Source organism: Ornithodoros turicata, chromosome 5 (assembly GCF_037126465.1).
Source record: "Ornithodoros turicata isolate Travis chromosome 5, ASM3712646v1, whole genome shotgun sequence".
NCBI classification, from domain to species: domain Eukaryota; kingdom Metazoa; phylum Arthropoda; class Arachnida; order Ixodida; family Argasidae; genus Ornithodoros; species Ornithodoros turicata.
The window spans coordinates 19,821,117-19,847,140 of NC_088205.1; the positions used below are offsets into that span (position 1 = coordinate 19,821,117).

The 26,024-nt window shown below is 46.7% G+C and overlaps 2 protein-coding genes across 4 annotated transcripts in view; one reads left to right on the forward strand and one right to left on the reverse strand.

Moving 5' to 3' along the window:
- Positions 1–1,666: 1,666 nt before the first annotated feature.
- Positions 1,667–26,024, reverse strand: part of LOC135395359 (solute carrier family 2, facilitated glucose transporter member 8-like) — a 72,283-nt gene continuing 47,925 nt past the window's right edge. The window contains exons 1-8 of one of the 3 annotated variants that reach the window (XM_064626598.1): positions 11,157–11,306; positions 10,850–11,091; positions 8,039–8,273; positions 6,140–6,363; positions 3,995–4,275; positions 3,683–3,877; positions 2,812–2,975; positions 1,667–2,005 (exon numbers count right to left, since the gene is read on the reverse strand). In XM_064626598.1, coding sequence (XP_064482668.1) covers positions 1,752–2,005; positions 2,812–2,975; positions 3,683–3,877; positions 3,995–4,275; positions 6,140–6,363; positions 8,039–8,273; positions 10,850–11,062 — 1,566 coding nt within the window. In that variant the 5' untranslated portion in view covers positions 11,063–11,091; positions 11,157–11,306 and the 3' untranslated portion in view covers positions 1,667–1,751. Of the gene's footprint in view, positions 2,006–2,811; positions 2,976–3,682; positions 3,878–3,994; positions 4,276–6,139; positions 6,364–8,038; positions 8,274–10,849; positions 11,307–26,024 lie in introns of those variants that run through there. The other 2 variants (XM_064626597.1, XM_064626596.1) reach the window with 2 other exon arrangements.
- Positions 20,953–21,969, forward strand: LOC135395238 (uncharacterized protein K02A2.6-like). Its single transcript, XM_064626477.1, has one exon. It carries the CDS (start codon positions 20,953–20,955, stop codon positions 21,967–21,969), a length of 1,017 nt encoding a protein of 338 aa, XP_064482547.1.

A 26,024-nucleotide genomic window follows, 5' to 3' on the forward strand; every position in this document is an offset into this window, starting at 1 on the left:
CCCTGGAAATGGAAGCTTACGGCTTCCCTGACCAGGGCAGGGTGACTCTAGTAGCAAGTGGTGGGAGGCTTCCCCCATGGCAACCACCACCAACACACAACACATCGTTATTAAAATATAAAAAGCAAGAAACTTCTACAGTTGTGCTCCAGCAGGAGTTCTTATCATTAAAGGACAGTTTTGGAGACCATGTCGCCCTTTACACGGATGGCTCTAAAGCGGGCTCAAAGGTTTCCTGTGCAATGGTCACAGGCACGTCTGTTGTGTCTCGCCGTCTGCCAAACACTTTTTCCATTTTCAGTGCAGAGGTATATGCTGTGATCCTTGCTTTTAATCATGTGTTACACTCTCACATTGATACGTCAGTCGTGTACATTGATTCCCTGAGCTGTCTACAAGCTATATGTAGCTTACGGAAACAAAAGAACCCGTTTGTGCAACAGGCCCAGCATTTATTCAGCCGAATTACAAACAAAGGTTTCTCTCTAACACTCTGCTGGGTGCCAAGTCACGTAGGTATATGTGGCAACGAGCAAGCCGACAAGGCCGCTGTCGAGGCACTGTTCGGCGACCTCGCATTTACAGAAGTGGCAGCTGAAGACTTGCGCTCAGTCATACGAAAGACGATTAATGAGAAATGGCAAAAACAATGGAACACACAGAACACTAATAAACTCCATCTAATCAAACATGACATAGGCAAGCCCACACATGCTTTCAGTAACCGGCTTCACGAAATTCTGTCAGCTCGGTTGCGTATTGGCCACACCTACCTGACACACGGATTCCTTTTACGGGAGGAGGATCCACCCCAGTGTGCGCCTTGCAGGGAACCGCTTTCTGTTCTGCATATTCTGGTAATGTGCCCACTGCACGAAGCTCACCGTCGCCGCCACTTTCCCGTCTTTTATAAATATAACATTCCCTTCCATCCCGCACTTTTGCTGGGTGATGAGCCCCTGGTTACTTTTAATTGTGTATACAATTTTTTAAACGATGTCGGTTGCATCAAATACCTTTAGACTACATTTTAACTGAATTATTCCCCTTTTTAAATAGATAACATTTTATCATTGTCTTGGCGCATAATAGCCGTAGTCGCTCATGCGCCAGAAAAACAATCACTCACTCACTATTTTCATCCATGCACACACATTTTGTACCTGGAACTCTTAAAACAGAGCGTGAAATGCTGTTCCACACTCCCATTCACACATTCATTTACTCCCGTGCATTTACTCCCGAAAGGGACTATTTTTTGTGGCAATGCATTTAGTCAGCAGATGGGACTCTGGGTCACGGTCCCTGCCATTGGTTGCGGTAGACAGGCAAGCTAACGGAACACTCGCTATAGTGTTAGTGGATCGTTGATACCGTGGCTTCCGAAGTACCGAGTCTGCAGCACCACTTCACAGTCACTCTCACTTCATCTCTCTCTCATGACGCGAAACATCATCCATCGGCGGTAGCTTCAACGTCATGCTGAAAGCCATATAGGATATCGCGGGTCAAATATGTTTTCTGACGTTTTCCGGAAGGCTTTACCAATCGGCTCAGGACACAGTAGTCCCCCTCCTGCTGTCTGTATGCCTCTCACAGCCACAGTTGCTCCGTGGACGTATACCTGGACATTAGGACAATTAGGAAACTCCTGCGCAACTTGGGCCCCAAAAACGACTATCGCTTTTATTTCTTTTTTCGCTGCGGTCCTGAATTATCTGACGTGGTTCCGTCATAAGATGACCTGCGGATCAGGTGGCATCTATCTCAGCGAGGGGCTTTCCCTGTGTTTCGGGAACTCCAAACAGAGTAACTCCACACAAGAGAAGTGCGCCAACGCTGTAACCCACGAATGTCCCCTGGAACTGAAAAATGCTGATGGCTGCCCAGTTGAACTGCACCAGCAAGTAGCTCAGGGTCCACTGAAGGGCTATGGTGACTGCCGTGCCTGCGTAGCGAACTTTGTAGGGCATCAGCTCACCCAGCAGCACCCAAGGGATATGACCTGCAACATAGAACAAAAATTTCCTTCAAACATTCCTTCAAATAGAATGCTACGTTCACAATACGTCAGTGAACGCCGCGAATCTCGCGAACGACGGAGATGCCGGTGAACTTATCACGTTCACACAGCAATCCGCGAATCTCGCGGACGCCACGAAGGCGCCGAAAGCCGCAGCGCGAGAGTAGAGGTTGCTTCTACTTGTGAGTTGTGACAGGAGTGCCGAGAAAGACGCGAGTCTCGACCAATCAGCGAGCTCCGCGAGGGAGAATGCTGGGACGGGAGAACAGCGGCGTGGACAACGAATATGGTGGATGCGTAACCTGGTCCACGGAATTCTAATCAAGGCTCTCAGGTAGCGCTAAATGTTGTACGACAGCAAACGCAAGAGGAGCAGAAACGTAGATATGAAGACCGCATCATAGCAGCTGCTGAAAGAAGCCAACTGAAGCCAGCTGAAGTGTGTCAACTGTGTTGAGACACGTGTAGTTGCACGTAGTCTGCTGCTCGAAGCGGGCATCGCTTTAGAGGTTGCTGTATAAAACGCAATACGTACGTATTTGGCAATTGTTGTTTTGATTTATCACAACGACATTATACGTATTACACGTATGAAGCTTGAGTACAGTTCGAAGAATGAAACGGATCAGTTTTTGTAGCGGAGTACGGTGTGCAAGTAGTGCCGGCATTCCCGACGTTCGGAGCACAGTGTGAACGAGAAGGTCGCGAATGCCGTTACAGCGGTGAATAAGTTTCACGCGTTCGCGGCTTTCGATGATGTAGTGTGAACGTAGCAGAAGTGCACTTACTGAGTCCAACTGAGTAGCCGATGACTACGAAACAGACGGAGAAAAGGGCTGCCTTTCCGGTGTCGTCTTCCACTTTCTCGGCGTCAAATGCACGCCGGATGTGGTCCATGAAATTAAACATCGTAAATCCCGCTGTCACGAAAAACACGGACAGCAATATAAGCCTGCGCAGGAAATGCGAAAAAGACCGTCAGCTGTACGGTACATCCCCAGTATACGCGACTATTCTAGTAAGATCTACTGAGACACCATGTGGGATGTTTTGTCATTCCGGTATAGCAAGAATTTCATCTGGAAAGTCACGCTTTTAGTGACCGTAGCCATGGATACACTCCGCCAGCAGACGCACAGGCGGATTCAGGAGGATTTCTGCAGTTGAGATCGCTTGTAGATATAGACCTCTACCCGAGAAACACCACGGTGACGTTGGTAGACTGAAATCGAAACGAATCGGAAGGGGAGGGTTGGGTTTGAATGGGCACTTGCTCGCTGCCTCCTATTGAAAGAAAAGTAGGGTCGAAGATCGCGCCCCCTTTAGGGAGCATCGTAATCCCCTCAAGACCGTGGCTTTCGGGCGCGACCTTGTTCGCCCCTAGCTTTGACCGTAGTTCAACTCTACCAAATTGGTGGCGCTGTCGAACACTATGACGTCATTTGTTTACAAACAGGGAGAGGTCTATTCGTTGAACCAAGGGACTGTTACGTGACATCGAACAGGTCATGTCTAGACGACGTTGAATCGGTTAGCAAGTACATGACCTCCGACACTGTGGGCCACACCCGGTACGAAGCCAAGCCCAGATGCAATTTCAACGTTCTAGCACGAGCGATTGTCGAATACCAGTCGCTACACAGACAGCAAACAGCTTACCATCGCCGACCAACGTCAGCGGTAAGCATGCTGAAGATAAAGGTGATAGCCACGTGGAATGCGGCTGCCAGAGAGCTGGACGTGGAAGCCGTATCGGGACTGACTGCACCGAAGATCTGGACGGCGTTAAAGAAGACCACGGTCACGCAGGAAGACTGTTGCAGGAACTGTAGGGACAGACATATTGCCACGCGCCTGCAAACAAACAGCACCCCCCCCCCCCCCCCCACTGTTAAAAAGCACTTTCCCGGGCGAACGCATGACCCTACATGTCCCTCAACCTACAGGAAGAATGTGCAGTCAGAAACTCACATAGAAACCTTGGCCATCGGTACGTTATTGCATATCTTGGCGTCACGGTCCATTCTTTGGAAATTGAGCTCCGCAAGCAAATTGAAGCCGTAGAGTCCCTGTATGGCACGGTCAGCATCCTCGCGACGTCCCTTGCTATGCAGCCACAGGGGGGACTCCAAGAGTGAGCCGGAGAGGGTCAGTAGAAGTGCTGCTGGGGTGATACACAAGGCAGCCAACCAGCGCCAGTGGAGGAGCGGGCAGAAGAGATAAGGCAGTAAGATGCCCGCACCGGCAGCTATCTGTGAAAGACGATTATTTGGGATAACGGCTGCTGCCTACTCAGGCAGTTGATGAGGAAGTAACACAGGCAAACGATACGAAGAACTCAAGGCAGCTTTAAAGGAGGTAAGAACTCCTATATGCAAGTATTTAGTTACGGTTTAATAGATCAGACGCCAACGCAGAGGTACACATAACGTTCTGCTTTACCCTCTTCAACATTAACTTCACTACATGGCACGCTCCTAGTCAACCATCATCCCGAATGACAACGTTCTCGTCTGATTTGTTGAAAACGGGAGGCGTAGCCTATTTTGTAGCCGTACATAACAGATTCATAATAAGCTCCGCCTCTCACTATCATCAAATTATGGGCGATAACGTTGTCATTCGGGAAGATGATTGGCTAGGAGCGTGCTATGTGCTATGGTCTCGAGTGATATCGTTATCTGCCCTGGGGGATCGCTTCATCGTTGTTACGGTCGTTACAAGCTAACGAGTGGCGGGAAATTCAAAAAGGTGGGCACGTGACACATTGCGCGTGACGTGTACCACAGCCTTCACGTATCGCGCGAAGAGCGCCGCGCACGTGTTTTATCACGTGCCCGCCTTTTTAAATTTCGCGCCCGCCTTTTTGAATTACCCGCCACTCGTTAACTTGTAACGAACGTAACGACGATGAAGCGATTAAGCCCCCGGGGCTTAATCGCTTCATCGTCGTTACGGTCGTTACAAGCTAACGAGTGGCAGGAAATTCAAAAAGGCGGCCCGGAAATTTAAAAAGGTGGGCACGTGATAAAACACGTGCACGGCGCTCTTCGCGCGATACGTGAAGGCAGTGGTACACGTCACGCGCAATGTGTCACGTGCCCACCTTTTTGAATTTCCCGCCACTCGTTAGCTTGTAACGACCATAACGACGATGAAGCGATTAAGCCCCCAGATTTGTTAAAAACGGGAGGCGTACGCCTTTTCTGTGACAATTATGAACAGCATAAGTTCACAAAAAAGGCGTACGCCTCCCATTTTCAACAAAATCAGGGCAGATAATGATATCACTCGAGATCATGGTTGGCTAGGGGCGTGCTATGCGGTGAAGTTCATTTTTAAGAGTGTATACAAAAAGTGTCAGACAACACGTTGAAATCGCCGTTTGGAACCGACACAGTCGGCGGGCTCGCTTGGTGCAGTTCATTGCTGCTTTAAGTTCAGCTATGCACCATACAACCTGTAAGGAGGAAAGGATGGGCTTGGAGTGACATGGGAAGAACCTGCAAGGAGGCAGTGTCCTCTCTCATTGTGCAAGTTCCTGCACCGGCAGACTACTGGAGCAACATCTTCCGCTAAAGTTAGCGGATGACGAGTTCTTGAATTCTTAGTGCCCTAATCCGATTAAGGGGAAGTTCATTGCATCATGCGCGCTTGTTCTGCACGTCAGGCCACTCGGAAGGTCCTACGGGTTGTTTTTGGGCGCCGTAACAAAAATAAATTATTATCTAGGGGAAAAATGTCATACTTGGCGAGAGAGAGAGAGAGAGAGAGAGAACTGCTCCATTCCCATTGGGTGTCGAGGGCATCTGACTCCGCTCACTGGCAGGGACGAGCCGGATGAGCTTTTGTATTGAAAATGTTCTGCCTTGGGCTTGGGATCACATCGAAGCACACATATTACGTTTATCTGGCATCACTTTGGGCATTTCAGTGGTGATTTTCCTTAATGTATTTGCACTGCCTTCTTCATCGTACTAGACCGAAAAGAGACATTGACGTAAGACAGCTTTCCACGATTCACAGCGGCGCCGTTACTACCATGTCCCTGCTTACCGCCTTGCAATCTGCGTGTTTATGCATGACACCTTGGCGGTGCATGCACCTATGACCTACCTCGACTCCGCTTCCAAGAAAAGCTCTTCGTCCAGCAGGGCTCACTTCTGTGACGTAGAGCGGGACGCAGACGGACACGATGCCGCTGTAGAAACCTCCTATGCCTCGCCCCACGTACAACGTTACAGTGCTGCTCGACAAGATTACCGTCAACCAGCTGCAAATTAGACCGATCGCGGACAGCAGCAAGGTTTTGCGGTTGCCTAGATGCTTGAGAATTAGCCCTGAAATACGCACAAACAAGACGAGTTCCTTATCCGACGATTCATGTGTCAACAGTTTGTGACAAACATGATCCCCACCGTTCTGCCATCGTTCAGTAGACACCTCACTGTTTACAAACAAATGACGTCAGATTTTACGAGCGCCGCCAACTTGGTAGACTGGAACAAATACAGCAAGAGAAAAATCAAGGAACGAGAAGGCCATATTAAAGTATAGCATTTTATATGATAAGAATTTGATGTAGTTTCTTACATTAGCTTTATGGCCTTGTTCAGCTCCAGTCTACCGGTAGACACTGGCTTTTTGAACGCTTTTTCTAAAAACGGCTACTGGACTCTTCCATGTTCATGACCCCTGAGGAGTACGCGTTCCTGTCGGAGTGCACGTGGTGTTTCTAGCGCTGACTAGGTCGTGCTAACACCATTCCGCATAGAATGACGACATTGACTTTCCAGATGATGCAACCAACCCTTGGTTGGAAGCCTTCTTTTGTTTCGGTGGTGGACGCTCATGAAGACACCAAAGTGAATGTAATGAGAACGAATACAATGAAGCGACCCGTCAACTACGCCAAGGAATACTCCTCTACACGAGAAGCGTCGTCATGGCGTTGGTAGACAGACGGAAACCGAAACAAAGAAGAGGAGGGCTGGGTTCCAAGAATGGGCCCTTGTTCGCTTCCTCCTATATAGAAAGGAAAGTAGGAACGAAGGTCTCGTCTCGTTCAGGACCGTCGTAATCCCCTCAAGACCGCGACTTACGTGCGCGCCCTTGTTCGCTCCTAGCTTCGAGAGTAGTTAAACTCTACCAAATTGGTGGCGCTGTCGAACACTATGATGTCATTTGTTTACAAGGAGAGGTCTATTCGGCTCACTGAAATGGCGACCTTCTCCGTGCGGGCTGTTTCGGTTTTGTGATGTACGTTATGAATACGTCATGGTGACGTTTTCTGGGCAGAGGTCTCTCGCGTGTACTTTAACGTTCTGCTCTGTCGCATTTGACTTGAAAACGAAAGGACCCTGGATATGCGCTGCTTGGCAGAGCGCAAAGACTGCATTGTGGCTATATAAACGAATGAGCTAAAATATATGAATGAGCTGCTATGTGTAAGAAGTTCCAACCGAAGATACCGAATGTACCGAATACACACCGTAGAACGTATTCTCCGTTGGAAGTTTGTCCGGACAAGAGGCCTGGTACGGGGATATGGGCTTGTTGGTAGAAGTGCGCTTTGTACAAATTACGAGCCACCGAGAAATAAAATACTGCTCAACTATATCACCAACATCCATTGAACAGGCAAGATTGGGACATACATTCTTATGAGACAGAATTTCCTTAGAAAAGTATAGTCGCCTTCATCGCCTGCTGTTTGTTCAATAAATGTCCCATAGTGGAGCTGTATAGTTTGTGTCCTTCGGTGTTCTGTATGTCTCAGTAGATTCGTACAGGATACAAGACGGACAAGAGTCGTGAGCCAACCTTTGCGAGTACAGTGCCTGTGCTGCTGACGACTGCGTAGAGATAACGATAGTTTCGGATAACTGGGTCTAAGGGTTCATTGAATACCTTCAAAGGAAAAGGCCATGGAGTCCGTGAAAAAATTCCGGAAACGAGGAACAGCCCCTATATCATGAGTCCACCGTATTACTGTGAACCGTCCTGCATACTCACAAGATGCCAAGGCACCCGGAACGGCGACGAGTGGAAGCACAGCGTTGAACCAGACGGCTTCCTGAGAATGTGGGGATGATCCGAACCTGGTCTCCTTTACTAGCTGAGACAGCGCAGGAGATCCATAGCCAACCCCAGTTCCCATGGCGCAAGAGGCGAGACATGCTGTAAACACTGCAGTCACGTGATTCCCGCTGGTCATCGGTATTGAGTCTTCGTACCTTGGAGTCGCACCCTATAAGGTATTTCAATCAAACTTCTGTAGGGGTGGAACCATATCGATCGACGTTATCGATGTCTCAAAATGTAGATACTTTATCGAGTATCGATAGCTACTGATAATGAAAATTCTGCCTTCTTGGGCCACCCGGATATTGAAGAATTCCAAGAGCAGATTTTGACACAATTAAAGAGGATACGTAACTTGTCAATATCTGCAGGTCGCCATACAAGCAACGTAATTGTCCTACGTTTCTCTGGTTCTGAGAGCCAGAACAACGAAAGCAGCATCTAATCAACGGAACGGCAACCTTTGCTTTTGTGGATTCGATTACTTCAAAGCCATCACTAAGACTGGGAGGTGGAGCGTTCGAACCCTACCACCCCACTAGCTGTGAGGTTCTCCCACGGTTCCCCAGAGTCCCGGCATAGTTCCCCATGGAGTAGGTTCAGGACGTAACCCAATGCTTCCTACCGTCCTCTCCACATCGGACCTCGTCTGTACCACGACCTACTAGATTATTATGACCATGTCATACTCGGCAACCCCTATGAGGAGCCCGTGCGCACGATCCGCTAGAGGCGTTACTCATCGGCCTGCGAGATCTACAACAACAACAACTTCATTTCGAGATGATGGAATTCATCGCCAGGGGCGATGCTCTACCCCATTGCTGGTAGTGATACGGGGAATGAAATAATGACCCCCTTCACAATATGGATCGAAGTCCTATGGTGTCCAGAAAGGTGAAGAGAGTTTTGAGGGCAGAGCGTTGGTGGGCTGGATGTGGTCAGGGACCAAGCAATTTTGTGAGAGAGAGGGGGCGAGAGTCCAGCTCGTTAAGGGATCCAGAGAGTACGGTTCGGGAAGATTGATAGTGTGGGCATTGGAGAAGAATGTGCTCTAGATCTTCTATAGCACCGCAGTGATTGCATTCGGGAGAGTCAACGTGCCTCGAGCGGTAACGCCACTGCGCTGTAAAAGCCACATCGAAAAGGGGCATTCGATGAACTAATGCGGCATCTTGACGAGAGGGGTGTGTCGAGGCATGCGGAAAGCAAGCGGTGGATCAACTCTGCTCAGCATGGCTGGGGGCAGAACGTCAGCAGTCCTTTGGCGGGAAGCCAGAGGAGTCGCGAGGCGTCAAAGGACGGAACGAGGATCTCCTCTCAGCAGCGCAATACGCGTCCGTCTCCGAGACGAGAGAGCTGGTTTGCGAGATCTACATGATGATTGGACAATGGACATTTAAATTTCGAACGCGTGCAAGCGGACGTAGCAGACGACAGCAACAGCCCCTATGAAAATGCGTAGACTGATGATGATAATCAACTTTAGAAGGAAGCATCTCTCGTGGGAGATCCACCACTTGTACAAAAATACTAAGGCAAGCTGAAGTACACAGTATTGTAAAAAGTGAGGAAGCAATAACCGGGGCGATGAGTAGCGCCACCGCAAACCTCCTAGTGCGGCGCTGGGAAGGCGTCCGTATGACATGGTCGCTATAATGGAGTAGGTCGTGGTCTGTACACCACTTAAAACCACAGTTGCTTCGCGGTACCAACGCGGAATAAAAAAAAGTTTAGCATGCACGCAAGCGTTGGACTATTCGAATCACGAAATCCCGTGATTTCACGAGGCCAAATCCCGGGATTTCATGTTAACTGCTTTGACAACGGAAATTTGGCAGTACAATTTGCAGTCCGAACCAACCTCGTCGTCCACGACACATAACAAGGACGTTAGCCCCTCACTCATGTGAATCACGCAAGTCATAGCCGAGAACAGCCCTCAAGCAGCATTAAAACTTGAAACCCGAAAAACCAACAAAATCAGCAGGAGTCTTCCTACTCCATAAAAAGGCCACACAAAATATTGCAGAACCTCTCTCTATCTCTCTCTGCGAAATCTTTTTATTCTTTTGATCTTCACGAATACGTATATTTGAAAATGAAAAGAGAAATGGAGAGAATTAAGACCCAACTATACTCCAGAGAGAACACAACAGTTGTTGTTAAAGAGGAGAAGAGCAAAACGCACCACTCCATGTATTCACATAAGCGACGTTCCCCAGAATACTCCAGCGGAAGATGCGAAAAACGTAATTGATTTGGCTGCTACGCAAGCAAGAACGTCATGTCTTCTAGTGCACTGCTAACGGCGGGAAATATCCTGGTGCGCAGCCACAACATATTTCGTAGGAGATGACAAGAGATGCATTCCAACGATATTTCGGCACGGTGCCGATCTGAATATAATACGCGCGTTTTATCGCAAAATGTTTTGCCCCGAAAACCACAACTCTTTTTTTTTTTTTTTTCGTTTCCTTCCACTAGAATGTTCCGGTGGGATGGCACGAAACGCGCACTATATCGCAATTTGTAACAGTTGGATGTCACAAAAAAAAAAAAAAAAAATGAGGCGCAATTGTCCATTCCGAACCCTAGTTTAGAGTGCGTGTAGAAAGCTGAACGGAGGATGTTCCGATTTACCACCTCGCACTGCAGAATATTCTCGGTTCATGGAAATATTTGTGGATTCAACGAGATGTTAGCAGGGATATTGCGTTATGCACATATGCACTACATTACCTTCGCCTCCGGCTGCATATTCATCAGGGCTTCCATGGCTGCATTCCCGGTTATCTGAATGCTGTCGTCAGGAGAACATGGTTGATCCGCGGGTGCATTTTGCGGTGGAGAGGGCAGAGGGAGCAGGGCAGGTGGTTCATGGCGTCTTTCCCCAAGCGACGGAGAGGATGGCTTATGAAAGCTCTTTGAGCGCTTCGTCTTGCGAGAAGACATGTTGGTTACTTGAAAGTTCGTTGATCAGTCTGGAATGTCACACTTCTTTTTCTTCTTCCTCACACAAAGTACTTCATTCCTCGCAGGTACTGACCGTGGAATGTTCGTTGAGGTGGTTGGCGAGAGGTCTTGCCGGTAGCGGCCTCACTGGAACTTCTCCTTCGTCCTCTCAAAAGACGGCCTAGCCACTAAAAGATATTGGCCAGTTGGAATGGACCATTTACATGCACGCGTCGCTCCTGGCGGCGAGAGACGACATGATGAGAAGACGACGAAGCAATGATGACAAATAAACACAACGTCGGTGTAGCTGGCATTTTTTTAAGAATATAGCAGGATAACATTTCTTTCGAATGGTATAGAATGCTCCTGTGGAAGCACCCAACACGTGATGTACCCCAAAAAGCTACACGATAAACTTCTTAAGGCATATTTATAACACGCCATGTTTTTATGCCAACTATCATGGCGACGCTCGTACAGTTCAACGCAACACATTACAGGCATTGTTAGAAGCTTCAAAGCGCATGCGCCAACACCTGCAAAGAGAAGGATGTTGTTGTTGTTGTTGTTGTTGCTCCTCAAGCGGGATGGCACTTATTCGCAAGGGAGATTGGCTAGGACTGATAAGGTGCGGTCAACAGGACGGTAAAACAGAGTTAGAACCGGTTAGAGCTAGAGATGAATGAGATGATACTATGGAGAATAGCGCGGTCTCTAACGCCGTTGTGGGAGGCTCCAAGGGACAGCAGAGTTGTCAGGGAGAGCTGAGCACCGAAGGAGAGAACAGGGGGAACGAGAAGGCGACGACGAATGGTGACATAGGAGGGGTAATCAGGGAAGAAGTGATGAACGGTCTCGTCTTGATCGCAGTGCGGGCACGCCGGTGACGATTCGATGCCAGCACGGTGAAGATATAAGTTTAATGGAAGGGAGAGGAGGGGGGGGGGGGGGGGGGGGCACCGAGCGCGCGTTACAGAAGTGTCGGTCTCACGGCAACCACAATGCTCTCGGTTTCTCGGGTTCTAGGTTTCCAACGGAATAAGAGGTGCTCATAGCCAGGACGCGGAGGGCGACGCCGCGCGAGAGAAAGGAAACGTCTGTAGCGCGCCCGGACGTTGTCAGCTATTGGAGGAAGGAGGATTGGAGCTATTGAATGTTGGATGTTGTTGGATGGTGGGATGTCAGTAGTTAGCGTGCTGGCCATGTCACGTTGAGACTGGGAGGTACCCGGCTTCGAATCCCGGTGCCGGCTGTGCTGTCTGGGGTTTTTCCTGGATTTTCCTCAGACGCTTTCAGACATATGTCGGCACGGTTCCCTTGGAAGTCGGCCCAGGACGCACATTCCCCAGGGCGTCAGTCGTGACGTTGCCCACATCTGTGAGGCCGACAACGGCGAGCCCTTTCACCATCACCACCACCACCACCAGAGCGGACACGTGAGTTCGTCGTTGTCATCCACACGAAACCATCTTTCTTCATGCACCTAACGGCGCGAATGCAAAGCTCCCACTTCATTCGGTGATGCTTTTACGGTGGGAGACGGAAGAACCATACACCGACATTTATGCCTTTCATGCCCGTTACACAGCGCGGTATGGGGTGCTCCGACAGACAGCAGTGAAGCTAAAGAGACGGGGGTTCGCAATAAACGTCCGTGTGAAACGTAGAGGGAGCCAGTCTGTGTGGCTGGTCTTCCGCTCTGATGCCAATACAGGATAAACGCAGAGGCGTACAGATATACCTCTGGCGGAGTGGGTCTAATCGGCAGAGGAGCAAGAAGTGTTGGCCCGTTTCACCCTGGCACTGTGGTAGCATACGCGGGACAAAGAGCGCCCAACCAGTACCACCTGGGTGCCGTTGGCCCAGCACGGCGGAGGTAAACAATTAGGGGTAGCGCCAGGCATCGAGTTCGCGTCAACCAGGGGTCTGTCTGTCATGAGCTACGGTGGCTATAGGCTTCCACGAGAAGGAGATATCTTCATAGAGGGACCGCGGGGAAGGGGAGGGGAGCTCGAGACAGCATTGTGAGTCGTCTATAGCTGGCAACCGAAGAACAAGGAGGAGACTAAATATCTCGCCAGAGGGGGACATTTTAGCGAGGGTATCAGCAGTTTCCTTAAAGGTGAATCCACGTAATGATGATATCGCTACTGTGGCGTGGGGCAAAATGCACTGAGGTTGACAACAAGGACTGTGAGGGCGGCACCAGATCCTATTTATTTATTTATGATGATACCTCAAGGGCCCAGTGGGCGTTACATGAGGGAGGGAACACTATGTACATACAAGTGAAAGATAAATGAAAGATACATGTCGGCGAATTGAAACAGTGTGAAGTAGTAGTAACACAGCAACACATGCGCGGTAATAATAACATCAACAAAGGTAAGGTAAAGGCAATGTTACAAACACAAGTAATTGGCGAGTGCGTTCTTGAACTGTTCATAGTTAGTAATAGTGACGATCGCATGGGGAAGTGAGTTCCATTCGACAATGGTGCATGGAAAGAACGATTGTAAGTATCGCTGTGATGAACATGGAAATCGATTAACTTTCAAAGCATGGTCAAGTCTTGGGGAGATGTATGTGGCTGGGCATAAGAAATGGGGTCGTATCTGTTCTAAATGAAAAAAAACTTGAAGAAAAGACAAAGACGTAGATATTTACGACGTACATTGAGGTCTGGCAGTCCAACTGAGAGTTTTAGGGCAGTAATACTGGACGGGAAAGAGTAATTATTAGAAATAAAACGACCCTATGACGACGCGAAAGTAGAAATGACGGATAGAGAGTCAGAGAGCAAGAGAACCCTTTCAAATGAGGAAGGGACCCTCCTAAGGGCAAGGGCCATAGCTAAAAATTCGCTGTCAAAGGGCGGGTAAAGTGGAAGCCGAACCGGTGGAAACAAAGCTGAGGAAAAAAACAAGCCAGCTCCAGCGCGCTCCTCAGAGACCGACGCGTCAGTTGCGACGATTAAGTATTGCGCATATCGGTTTATGTAGTCTGTCGATGTCATCTCTAAAGTGCAAAATGGAATGCGCTTGGCACCCGCATGAAATATATCAATGTGGGTGGCTCTGAGTGGATACCAAGTATGCATACACTCGCCAAAGAGGTCCTGAGTGGCGCGAGGAGCTGTTGGGCGAAGAGCAGCTGGCGACGAGTGTGTAGGTTGCCCCCGGCGTACTAGCCGTTAGTCGTGACGCCGCCCACCTCTGTGAGACCGACTACGGCGAGATCTTTCAGCAGTACCACCACCACCACCTAGCCCCTCTGATAGGCTCAGTGTTCCCCAACGCAATGAGATGTTGTCCTTGCGGTAGGAAACAGCACACAGCGAGCAATCGAAACCGTTCTTTCAGTGAAGGTAAGCGAGCCTCATACAGAAGCACATCGTTTCGTTTGCCGTGTATTCGTAAAGATCCAAGCAGAGTCGCAGGGCCCGTCTCTAGCTTGTTCAAGCGCCAGTAAGATACAGGGGAAAAGAGGACACGGTCAAACTCCAATGTAAGCCGGATGTACAGTTTATAAATATAAAGCAGAGCAGACCTGCGCATACCAATTCGACTGCTACAGCATCGATGAAGGATGCTGAGAGCCTTCGATGACTTTACGTCCAAGTAGTCAGTGAAGTGGGACCAGCTCAGAGCGTCATCGTACCATACACCCAGATACTTCAGCTAGCGCACCTGGTTTCGCCATTTTTCCACCGGGGCCGACTTCCCTCACAAATTTTTTCCGCTAAAACAGGTGTGCAGTGAGTGGTTTACTTGCAAGTATAGACATGCAAAGGATAGTCATACACAAAACTACAAGTGAAAATGTATTTATTAAAGTCAATAATGCCACGAATTATGCTGTGACTCTGTGTGGATGAGAAAACCCAGCCAAAACACCTGAAGCAGAAGAAACACAATGCAATACACGTAACAAAGAATATACTTATTACGGGTACCATACAATAGCAGTGAATAGGTATCACAGTTCAAACACAATATATTTTATTAACTGTAATCATACACACAAGTTTTCAATGAATCAGAATTAAAATGGAATAGCATTTAATCACAGAAGACATCACAATCAATACGATCACAATCAAAATTACAAATTGTATTATAAAAAGTCTGAGTCGCGATCACTATTATCGCAACACTAATAATTTCCTCATTACCATATTTCTTGTTAAACGTTTTTAGTAATTTCAAGCACAATAGGGTTTCTAAGTTTTATATATTTTGTTCCAACATGGCACAGCTTTTAATTAATCAATTTCTTATCAGGTGAATAGTGCAGACATAAGGAAATAATTCGAATCAAGATGATCAACAGATAGCATTAATATAGAACCAAACCGACATATCCTCCAACATGTAGCGAAATAATAGATAAACTATACCATATCAACACAAGAAACGGACACTACATTTAATCAAAGAGGATATTCCTAATCAATATGATTACAATCAAAATTACACGTTGTATTATAAAAAGTCTAATATTCCTATACGTGACAACCATCACTGCAATAGCGGGATTTTAATTACAAGTGCCGATAGATGTATGTAATTAATTGTGAACAGCAGAGACCCTGGAAGACCATGGGACACGAACGACTATGTTAAAAATGAACCTCACCACATAGCACGCTCCTAGCCAACAACCAGCTCTTATGATATCTGCCCTGATTTGTTGAAGACGGGTGCCGATAGATGTATGTAATTGTGAACAGCAAGAGACCATGGAAGACCACGGAACACGAACGACAAGAACGACACGAACACAAGCGGAAATAAAATCTATACCACTACAAAGAAGATATTCTTAATAAACATGATTACAATCAAAATTACAAGTTGTAGTATAAAAAGTCTAATATTCCTATACGTGAGAACCATCATTGGAATAGCGGGAAGTTCTGATAGTTGTATGTAATTAACTGTGAACAGCAGAGACCATGGAAGACCATGGGACACGAACGACAAAAACGACACGAACAGAAGAGAAATAAAATCTATAACACCACATTTAATCAAAGAAGTTATTCTTAATCAAAACAACAGAGGAGAATAATCTATCATTTTAACTATCATAAAATCATCCTCGTGACATAATCTAATCGAACACTATACAATTTTCATTCTAAGAGACACTACAAGCCTTACTTTGTTTTATGAATCCAACACTGTCTCTACAAATCTCTCTGTCTATACGACCAAAGCACTGCGCATGCTTTATCACTGAAATAGTTGGGGCTATATTCCTTTTCCTTCCTCAAGCAAACAGAGCGCTCTCGAGGTCAGATAAGATAGTACAAAGGCGATACATTTTATTGTGCAGCGCATAGATGCCTATATTCGCAGGGATCACTATCTTTTCACATCCTTTCCTTGATACGGAAGTCTTGATGACAAGTCGGCTAAGTTTGTACAGAGGCAATATTTTTTATTGAACATATAGAGAAAGTCCAAAGTATTCAATGATAGTAACAACACTCAATCAAAACGAGAAACAAATTTAATTACATCGTTTTTGTAATATCTTGAAAGTTCTATATAGATGAACCTGGGGCTATATTCCTTTTCATTCCTCAAGCAAACACGGCGCTCTCGAGGTCAGATACGATAGTACAAAGGCGATATATTTTATTGTGCAGCGCAAATAGATGCCGATATTATTCGTGGGGATCACTATCTTTTCGCATCCTTTCCTTGAAACGGAAGTCTTTCGTCAAAGTGGATGACATAGTCGGCTAACTTTGATGGCCTTTGCACACAGGCAATATTTTTTATTGAACATGTAAAGAAAATCCAAATTATTAAATGATAGCAACGATACTCAATCAAAAACCAGAAACAAATTTAATTACATCAATTTTTGTAATATCCCGCAACAGAAAGTTCCATATAGATGAACCACACACAAAAAAGTCAAATTTGAAACACAACTCAGAAATATCAGGCATTCCCTACTCAGAGATCATTTTTACTGATGTCAATCAAGTGATCAATTGAAACAAATACAAGACAACAATTATTTCAGGCAGTAACTTTCTAAGCAAGCGAGAAATATTTAAATGTTTTCCTATAGAGGAAATCGACAGACACAATTAATACATCACGCATACATAATGCCCAACTCATAGAATGTCAATCGAACCTGAAACAAAGTCAAAACAATAATTAATTCAGACAAATCGTCTCTAAGCAAGCAGCGTGAATACGCCACAGAATCTGTACAGAAACTTGTCATTTCAATGAATAAACAAGATCAACTAGTGGGTTCAAGCAATAAAGTGAGTGATGAAAGCCGACGACCCCAGCACCAACATCAAGTTATGGAAGGGAGGATTCTAGTGTGGTCTTGTACATAGAATCATTGAAAGCACACGTTTTTTCTTACTCATCATATCCTTTTGTAAATCATTTTCCACAATTCTCACGACGGGTGGATATTAATAGCATTCTAAACCAGGTGATAAATTTTTAATCAATAAAATAAGCATAGATATGCTTTTAATTAAGTGTAGAGGCACAATCGAAAACAGAACAGACAATTGCTCTACATTGAAGAGATAGACGGATTTTGTACTCGATACCATAAGTTATGGGAAGATGTGATAAACAAAAACTGATTCGAAAAGGAAGAGCCTCGAAACGATTCAAATATCGCTGCATTTCAATACGTCCTAGACATGGTGGTATTCGAAGATAAGGTACAAACTACTGACGGTGTACTGACGTACAGACCCTGACTTGCACATGGTGTCAGAAGTGGGATACTCAGGGAAAGCCTCGACTAGGACGTGAGTAGAAGTTCCGTTCTGCCGATCAAACGCCATGTTGTCTCCAGAGTCCAGTTTGGGGCAGAGTTCAACCCCCGGAGTTGCCGTGTCCCTAACGCATTGTCAGCCCCCAGAGCAATTCAATTTTAGTTGCCCTGAAGAATGGCCTAAGTGGATCAGACGCTTCGGAAGATACCGCGTGGTCAGCGGGCCGAATTTAAAGCCTCACGAAGAACAGGTCAACGCCCTCATATATGTTATGGGAGATAAGGCCGAAGATGTACTGTTGTCTTTGACCTTAAGCGAAGCTGACATGACGAACTACGAGACCGTTGTAGCCGCTTTTGACAAGCATTTTGTGGTCAAGCGCAATATCACCTATGAACGAGCAAAGTTTAACTCCCGTTCTCAAAAAGAGGGAGAGCCCGTCGAAGAGTTCATAACGGATCTGCATGCTCTTGCCGAACATTGCAAGTTTGGGTCCCTACGCGATGAGCTGATTCGGGACAGAATTGTTGTTGGAGTAAAAGACAGAGTTCTCTCAGAAAAGATGCAATTGAATCCTGACCTTACGCTGGAGAAAGCCACGACTATGGCTCGACAGACGGAAACGGTTAAGAAGCAACAAGCGTCGTTGCAGCCAGGTCCTGAACACAAGGTTCAACGAGTCAAAAGTTCCAAGTTATTGGTGCAGAAGAGCGCTGCTGGGCACGCACATAAATCTGCAACCAACAATGGAAGGACAGGGCATTCTGCTAACTCGCGAAGCGGGAATTTCTGTCGGAAATGTGGTCGTTCCCCACATCGCAGAGATAGTTGCCCAGCAAGATATGCAAAATGCAATAACTGCAACAAAATGGGGCATTACTCCCGAGTATGTTTAAGTGCTGCAGCAGTCAGGGTGGTTTCAGAAGAACCCGCGTTTCTCGGCACAATAAACGTCGAAGGGCCCAAGCGTTGGCTAGCGCCAATAAACCTTTGCGGAACTACGCTAGATTTTAAAGTCGACACGGGAGCCGATGTAACTGTAGTCTCCGAGGAGACTTATCGTACATATTTATCAACGATTCCGTTAAACAAGCCCAGCAGAATACTGAAAGGGCCGAATCGGAGCAAGCTTCAAGTCCTGGGCGTAATAAAAGCTGAACTCGAATATCGGCTGAAGAAGCTGTCCACGGATGTTTTTGTAATTAGAGGTCTAGAAGAACCCCTATTGTCTAGCGAAGCTAGCGAAGCCCTTGGTCTTGTGAAAAGACTCTTCGAAGTTACGGCGATAGAATCGGCGATGGAATCTAGTCTTCAACCTGTAAGAGAATTCCCAAAGCTGTTCCAAGGACTAGGCTGTGTCAAGATACCTTATCATGTACGTTTGAAACCGTACGCCGTACCCTTTGCGCTTTCAGCCCCGCGCAGAGTACCCCTTCCTCTCATGGAAACGATAAAGAAGGGAATTGACCACATGGTCGCACAGGGTGTCATCGTACCGGTAGATGAGCCTACGGAATGGTGCTGCGGCATGGTAATTGTGAAAAAGCCAAATGGAACTTACCGAATTTGTGTTGACTACACCCCGTTGAACAAATTCGTAGAAAGGGAACTTCATCCTATGCCAGTCACAGACCATGTCATCGCTCAGATAGGCGTCTCCAAGTACTTCTCAAAGTTGGATGCGAATTCTGGCTACTGGCAGTTTCAGCTTACCGAAGAGTCGCAATTACTTACGACCTTCATTACTCCCTTTGGTCGCTTCAAGTTCACAAGGTTACCGTTTGGGATATCATCAGCACCCGAGTTTTTTCAGAAGAAGATGGCTCATATCGTCTCGGGCTTAGATGGAGTCGTCTGCAACATGGATGACATCCTTGTTCACGCGAAGACAAGAGAAGAGCACGATGACAGAGTACGCAAGGTTCTCTCTCGATTGCAAGACTATGGGGTGACCTTGAACAAAGACAAGTGCGTCTTCGGTGTTCAACGAGTAAAGTTCTTGGGTCATATCATCGACCAAGAAGGAATCCATCCAGATGACACAAAAGTGAAGGCCATTCAAGACATGAAGCCTCCCACGTCTCTTACGGAACTAAAAAGTTTTCTTGGAATGGTGAACTACCTCGGAAAGTTTATTCCTCATCTGGCTGATGTTGTGAGCCCGTTAAACGCTTTATTAAGTTCCAAGTCGCAGTGGGTTTGGACAGAAGCACAACAGCGAGCATTCAAGACCGTCAAGACGTTGCTAACGACAAGTCCGGTTCTGGTCTTCTTCGATCCGAAGAAAAGGACAGTTGTTTCCGCTGATGCTTCGTCATATGGACTTGGGGCGATTCTTCGACAGTTGCAACCTGATGGGACGTATCGACCTGTCGCATATGCTTCACGAAGTCTCACAGACACGGAGAAGAAGTATGCTCAGATAGAAAAGGAGGGACTCGCCATTGTGTGGGCATGCGATAAGTTTCGGGATTACATCACGGGGATACACATCACTATCGAGACCGATCACAAGCCCTTAATTCCAATCTTCATGAACAAACCTTTGGACGACATAACCCCTCGTCTACAAAGGATGAAGCTGAAGCTGATGCGGCACTCTTGTGATTTGGTTCATGTCCCAGGAAAATCTCTAGTAGCGGCCGACGTTCTCTCGCGAAGCCCGCTTCCGGACATTGAAGACAGTGGGTTGGAGGATGAGCTGGCGGCTTACGTCAGGGGAATCGTCACCTACTTTCCTGCGACAGATCAGAGATTGTCCCAAATCAAGAAGGCGCAATACGAAGACACTCCGTGTCAGATGCTGTCGAATTACCTTCAACAAGGCTGGCCAGACAAAACACTTGTTGACTCGAGCTGTAAGAACTACTGGCAAGAGAGGTTTAACCTTTCTCTCGACGACGGACTTCTCATGAAAGGGTCCCGAATTCTTATCCCCGTCGCCATGAGAAGAGAGATACTCAACAAGATCCATGAAGGGCATGCCGGGATCACAAAGTGCAGGGAAAGAGCCAGGTAGACAGTTTGGTGGCCTGGAATTTCTAAGGATATCGAGGATGATGTTCGAAGATGTCCGCGCTGTGTCCAGGAGTCTACCAATAGGCATGAGCCTTTGATGCCTTCGCCGTTCCCAGAGCGCCCATGGCAGAAGGTAGCGGTCGATCTTTTCTACCTTAGTGGCAAGTGGTTCCTGCTGGTAACGGATTATTATTCAAGATATCCGGAACTGGCTCCTTTGACCAACTTAACAAGTTCAGCGGTCATCGATCACCTGAAATCCATATTTGCCAGGCACGGAACGCCAGAAGTACTCATCAGCGACAATGGACCACAATTTCGGAGACTAGTGGGCAGTGACTTTGCTACATTCGCCAAAGAGTGGTCATTTGAACACAGGACTTCTAGTCCACGTTTTCCACAAAGCAACGGCTTCGTCGAAGCCGCTGTCCGTGTCATCAAGCTCAGTCTCAAAAAGTCGGACGATGCGTATAAAGCTCTTCAGAGCTACCGCGCTACGCCATTAGGAAATGGTTTCAGTCCGGCTCAGCTACTTATGGGTCGCCGTCTTCGCACGTCGCTTCCTACCGCCGCGTCGCTGTTAAGTCCCAAGACACCAGATCGGAATCAGTTGCGTCAATGGGAAGAGCGTCGCATTGAAATGCAAAAAAGAAACTATGATCAGCGACATGGTGTGCGAACCTTACCACCCCTACGGCAAGGCGAGAGGGTATGGATAACGGACACCCGATCAAGTGGCGTGGTTCAGGCACCAGCAGCAGCGCCTCGGTCCTACAACATTCAGATGGACGATGGGGTACTCCGTAGGAACAGATTTCACTTGATACCTGTACCGTCACCGTCCTCTGATTGCCCCCAAAAAGGTCCTTCTGCAGAGACTTTGGCAGCTCCCACGTCCGACTCTCGTCCCCAGGAACTCGGAGGAGGAACAGGCCCTGGGCCTGAGCGTGTTGTCTCCGCTAGGTCGTCGTCTCGGGAAGTTTCACAAGCTGGTTCGTCTGACAGTTCCGGCCACCAACCGGGAGACCACCCCCCACATAACCCAACAGGAATGACTCCTCGCAGCGGCAGAGTGGTGAAGCCAGTGAAAAGACTTCAAGTTGGATTTGAATGAGTGTGTTTGTGTGGCTGGGACAGGTTTGTTAGCTGAGTGCATTAAAGGGGGGAGATGTGCTATAACGACGAAGACGCTCTGCGAGCCTCGTGATAAAGTGTAATATCTCGCGCGCCCAGTTCGGGTAGCCATTGTATCGTTCTACAATAAACGTGTACTGACGTACAGACCCTGACTTGCACAAACTACAGAATTGAAGGTGCAAGAATTTGTATGCCGAATCTACAATAGTTATAAAAATGTCTGCACATCAACGTCGGAAGGGCCACTGGGATTGATGGCGGAGTTTTTGAGGTTTGCTAATGAAGAATCGAAGTACCCTAGACCAGATGTAATTGTAATCATTGCAATGGGCATTGCGTTCATCAAGAAAGCAGTCAGATCAAATTATCATCTACAAGCGGTCTATATCGCACGATACATTACGGATTTGTTGAAATTACACCTAACTGTTGAGATGGAAAGTACATAGAAATCGTGTCACATGATATGTTCCACTACCACGGCAACGCAATTATTTTCTTCTACCAGTTATTGCAACGATGTCGCATGAGCACAAGTTCAATATTGTTGTACAAGGTCTGATGTATCATCAATTTTTGAAACTCAACGAACATATCAACTGCGGTGGAACACCGGACGATTTTCATGTAATACTGTCTTGTTCGCCATTCAGGAATCTTCATGCAAAGAAAGGAAACATCAATAAGAGGTTGTGCAAGTTCATCGCAACAAAGTGCAAGTTGCTGAAGCGATACAAATGCGACGACAACGTATCGATTGCATTAATCAACGCTGGATTCAAGCGACCGATAATAAGACATCATTATGTAATACATTCCAATTTCATCAATGAAGACAACAAACGAAAACTTCAGAGTGTGGAATAGGACAATTGTAATTTATCGAAATATACAAGCGTATAACTGAAATAATAAATGTAATCTATGTCATCAATATAATTAATTCTACGCATCACAATGAAAAACACTCTGTATTTAGCATGGCTAGATTGAGAACAATGATCGCTAAGGTAACGAATATTCCACACTGTGTGTAAGAATTCTCATACGGAATCAGAGCTGACCATTAAATACGTTTTACCCGACAACACTCTGTACAAGTTCAACACCCGAAGGAAAGAATTGCCGGAGAAGGATCGGTCATTGAAATTTAGAGGCATGATACATCAGTGTATGATTACAAAAGACGATAACTAATCTTTTGTGAAAAGTTTGGACAGTTGGACTAGCCCTCTTATGCATGAGCAAACGACAAATGCATAATTCAAACTTATCATATTTCATGAATTAAATCCCACAGTGCATGTACATTTCTCAAACAGTTGGACTAGCCCTCTTATGCATGAGCAAACGACAAATGTATAATTCAAAGTATGTCTATAACATTTTTTGACAATATATGTTGAAAGGAATCTATTATCAAATTCCGCATTGCAAATGGAGGATTTTACAAGCATGATGTGCAGGCGCAGTCTACATTTCTAATCACGTAATCATCGTAACACACGGCACACAAACGTATACGAAATAAATTCTATGTGGCAATCAGATTTTGGGAGAAGGAGATCACACAACCGTCATCAGAAATGCTTAACCAATATACAATGAAGATGAGCATTATGCATAAACACAATGGAAGATGTGTTATCTTAATTACAATAGGCAGATCAACACAGGTCACACATAAATGTAGATCCAATTCACGAAATATACTCGAGGTTTCTCGTAGCCCCCCCCCATACTGAAAAACTATCACCTTATTTTAGTGTCATAGCACAGTAGTAGTTATTTTAGTGTCATAGCACACATGTAGTAGTGACATAGCATAGTACTACAAATGGAAAGGCCATACAGTAATTTTATTCTCTGCAATTCCCACAATTCTCTCCTTTGGGTGGCTCCGGTGGCGCAGCGGTAACGCGTGCGCTTGGAGACTGGGAGGTCCGCGGTTCGAATCCGCGGGCCGGCTGTGCCGTCTGGGGTTTTTCCTGGGTTTCCCTCAGATGTGTAATAGGCGTATGCCGGCACAGTTCCCCTGAAGTCGGCCCATGGACGCAGCTATCCTCCCCCCGAGCGGATTCCGCTCGGTCTTCCACTTCACCCTTTCCTCTCCTCCTCTCCACCACCTTTCCCTTCCCGAGAAACATGCCGCCTAATCAGGCAGGCAGACCTCTCGGGTTCCTCCCAACGACACTCCTCCTCCTCCTCCTCCTGGGTGTTGAACTTGTACAGAGTGTTGTCGGGTAAAACGTATTTAATGGTCAGCTCTGATTCCGTATGAGAATTCTTACACACAGTGTGGAATATTCGTTACCTTAGCGATCATTGTTCTCAATCTAGCCATGCTAAATACAGAGTGTTTTTCATTCTGATGCGTAGAATTCATTATATTGATGACATAGATTACATTTATTATTTCAGTTATACGCTTGTATATTTCGATAAATTACAATTGTCCGATTCCAAACTCTGAAGTTTTCGTTTGTTGTCTTCATTGATGAAATTGGAATGTATTACATAATGATGTCTTATTATCGGTCGCTTGAATCCAGCGTTAATTAATGAAATCGATACGTTGTCGCCGCATCTGTATCGCTTCAGCAACTTGCACTTTGTTGCGATGAACTTGCACGATCTCTTATTGATGTTTCCTTCCTTTGTATGAAGATTCTTGAATGGCATACAAGAGAGTATTGGATGAAAATCGTCCGGTGGTCCACCGCAGCTGATATGTTCGTTGAGTTTCAATAAGTGATGATACATCAGACCTTGTACAACAATATTGGACTTCTGCTCATTCGACGTTCGTTGCAAGAACTGGCAGAAGAAAATAATTGTGTTGCCGTGGTAGTGGAACATATCATGTGATAAGATTTTTATGTACTTTCCATCTCAATAGTTAGGTGTAATTTCGACAAATCCGTAATGATTGATTGATTGATTTTTAAGAAAGGGAAAGAAAGGGGAAAGAAAGGGAAATTACACAAAACTCGACGCTTTGCAACGGAATGGAAACAGAATAAATGCGAACATAACCACCTAGCTTGGCACCAGAAGCGAAATCTCAATGCACAAAAACAAAGAGCGTCACAATCTGTCAGAGAGGTCCGTCGAGACGAGAAATTGCACAAGGGCGCGCATGGTAAGTATGAGCTGATTTGCTGGCCAGCATCCAAGAACCTTTTCGGTGGAGTATGGCCGATTATCCAGGCGGGACAGGGACGACACAAGGGTACAACGGTGTGCAGTGCACCTCGGGCAGTCTTGGGGTATATGATCCACGTCCTAAACTACATCACACAGACCGCAGTTGGGGGGCGGGACCATGCCGAGCTTAAACAAAAGTCGTCCACTGTATGGCACGTTGAGGCGAAGCCTGTAGTAGAGCGACGTGATGGGTCGAGGAAGCGCTGACGGCATATAAAAACGGAGATCTGGGTCCATCTTGCGCAGGAACGACGTAGAAGGGACACTGCTGCGCCAGTGTTCGCTGCACAGACGTCTCATAAGAGTACCAATTGCTTGTTTCGCGTCCGCTTGGGTGAAATACGTAGGGTGCGTCGGTACGCCACGTGCCACATGAGCCCGTCTTGCAAGTAGGTCGGCAGCCTCATTCCCAGGGACGCCACAATGACCTGGGATCCACTGCAAGGTGATGTTATGTGTCTGTTTGACAGCACACGAATACTCCCTGTGGACGTCACACACCAGTGGAGCGAGGGAGCTCGAGCTCATGGTGCACTGCAGAGCTTGGAGGGCGGTTTTAGAGTCACTGTATATGGTCCAGTGCATGGGTGGCTGACGGGACCCAATGAAGGAAAGCGCCATAAGAATGGAATGCAGCTCGGCCGCAGCAGCCGACATCGGGTGCGACAGCCTAGCGCTTCGTTCAATCGACAGCTCAGGGATTACGAATGCACAGGTAAAGCCAGTCTGCGTCGATGAGCCATCAGTAAAGATTTTAATTCTACCTTCATCGCGATGAAGTAGGCTCAGAGTGAGTTGGCGAAGAACAACATTTGTTGTAGCCGA

Excerpts from the sequence above, each read along its gene's own strand:
- LOC135395238 (XM_064626477.1), top strand. The coding sequence starts at position 20,953 with ATGCCTTCGCCGTTCCCAGAGCGCCCATGGCAGAAGGTAGCGGTCGAT.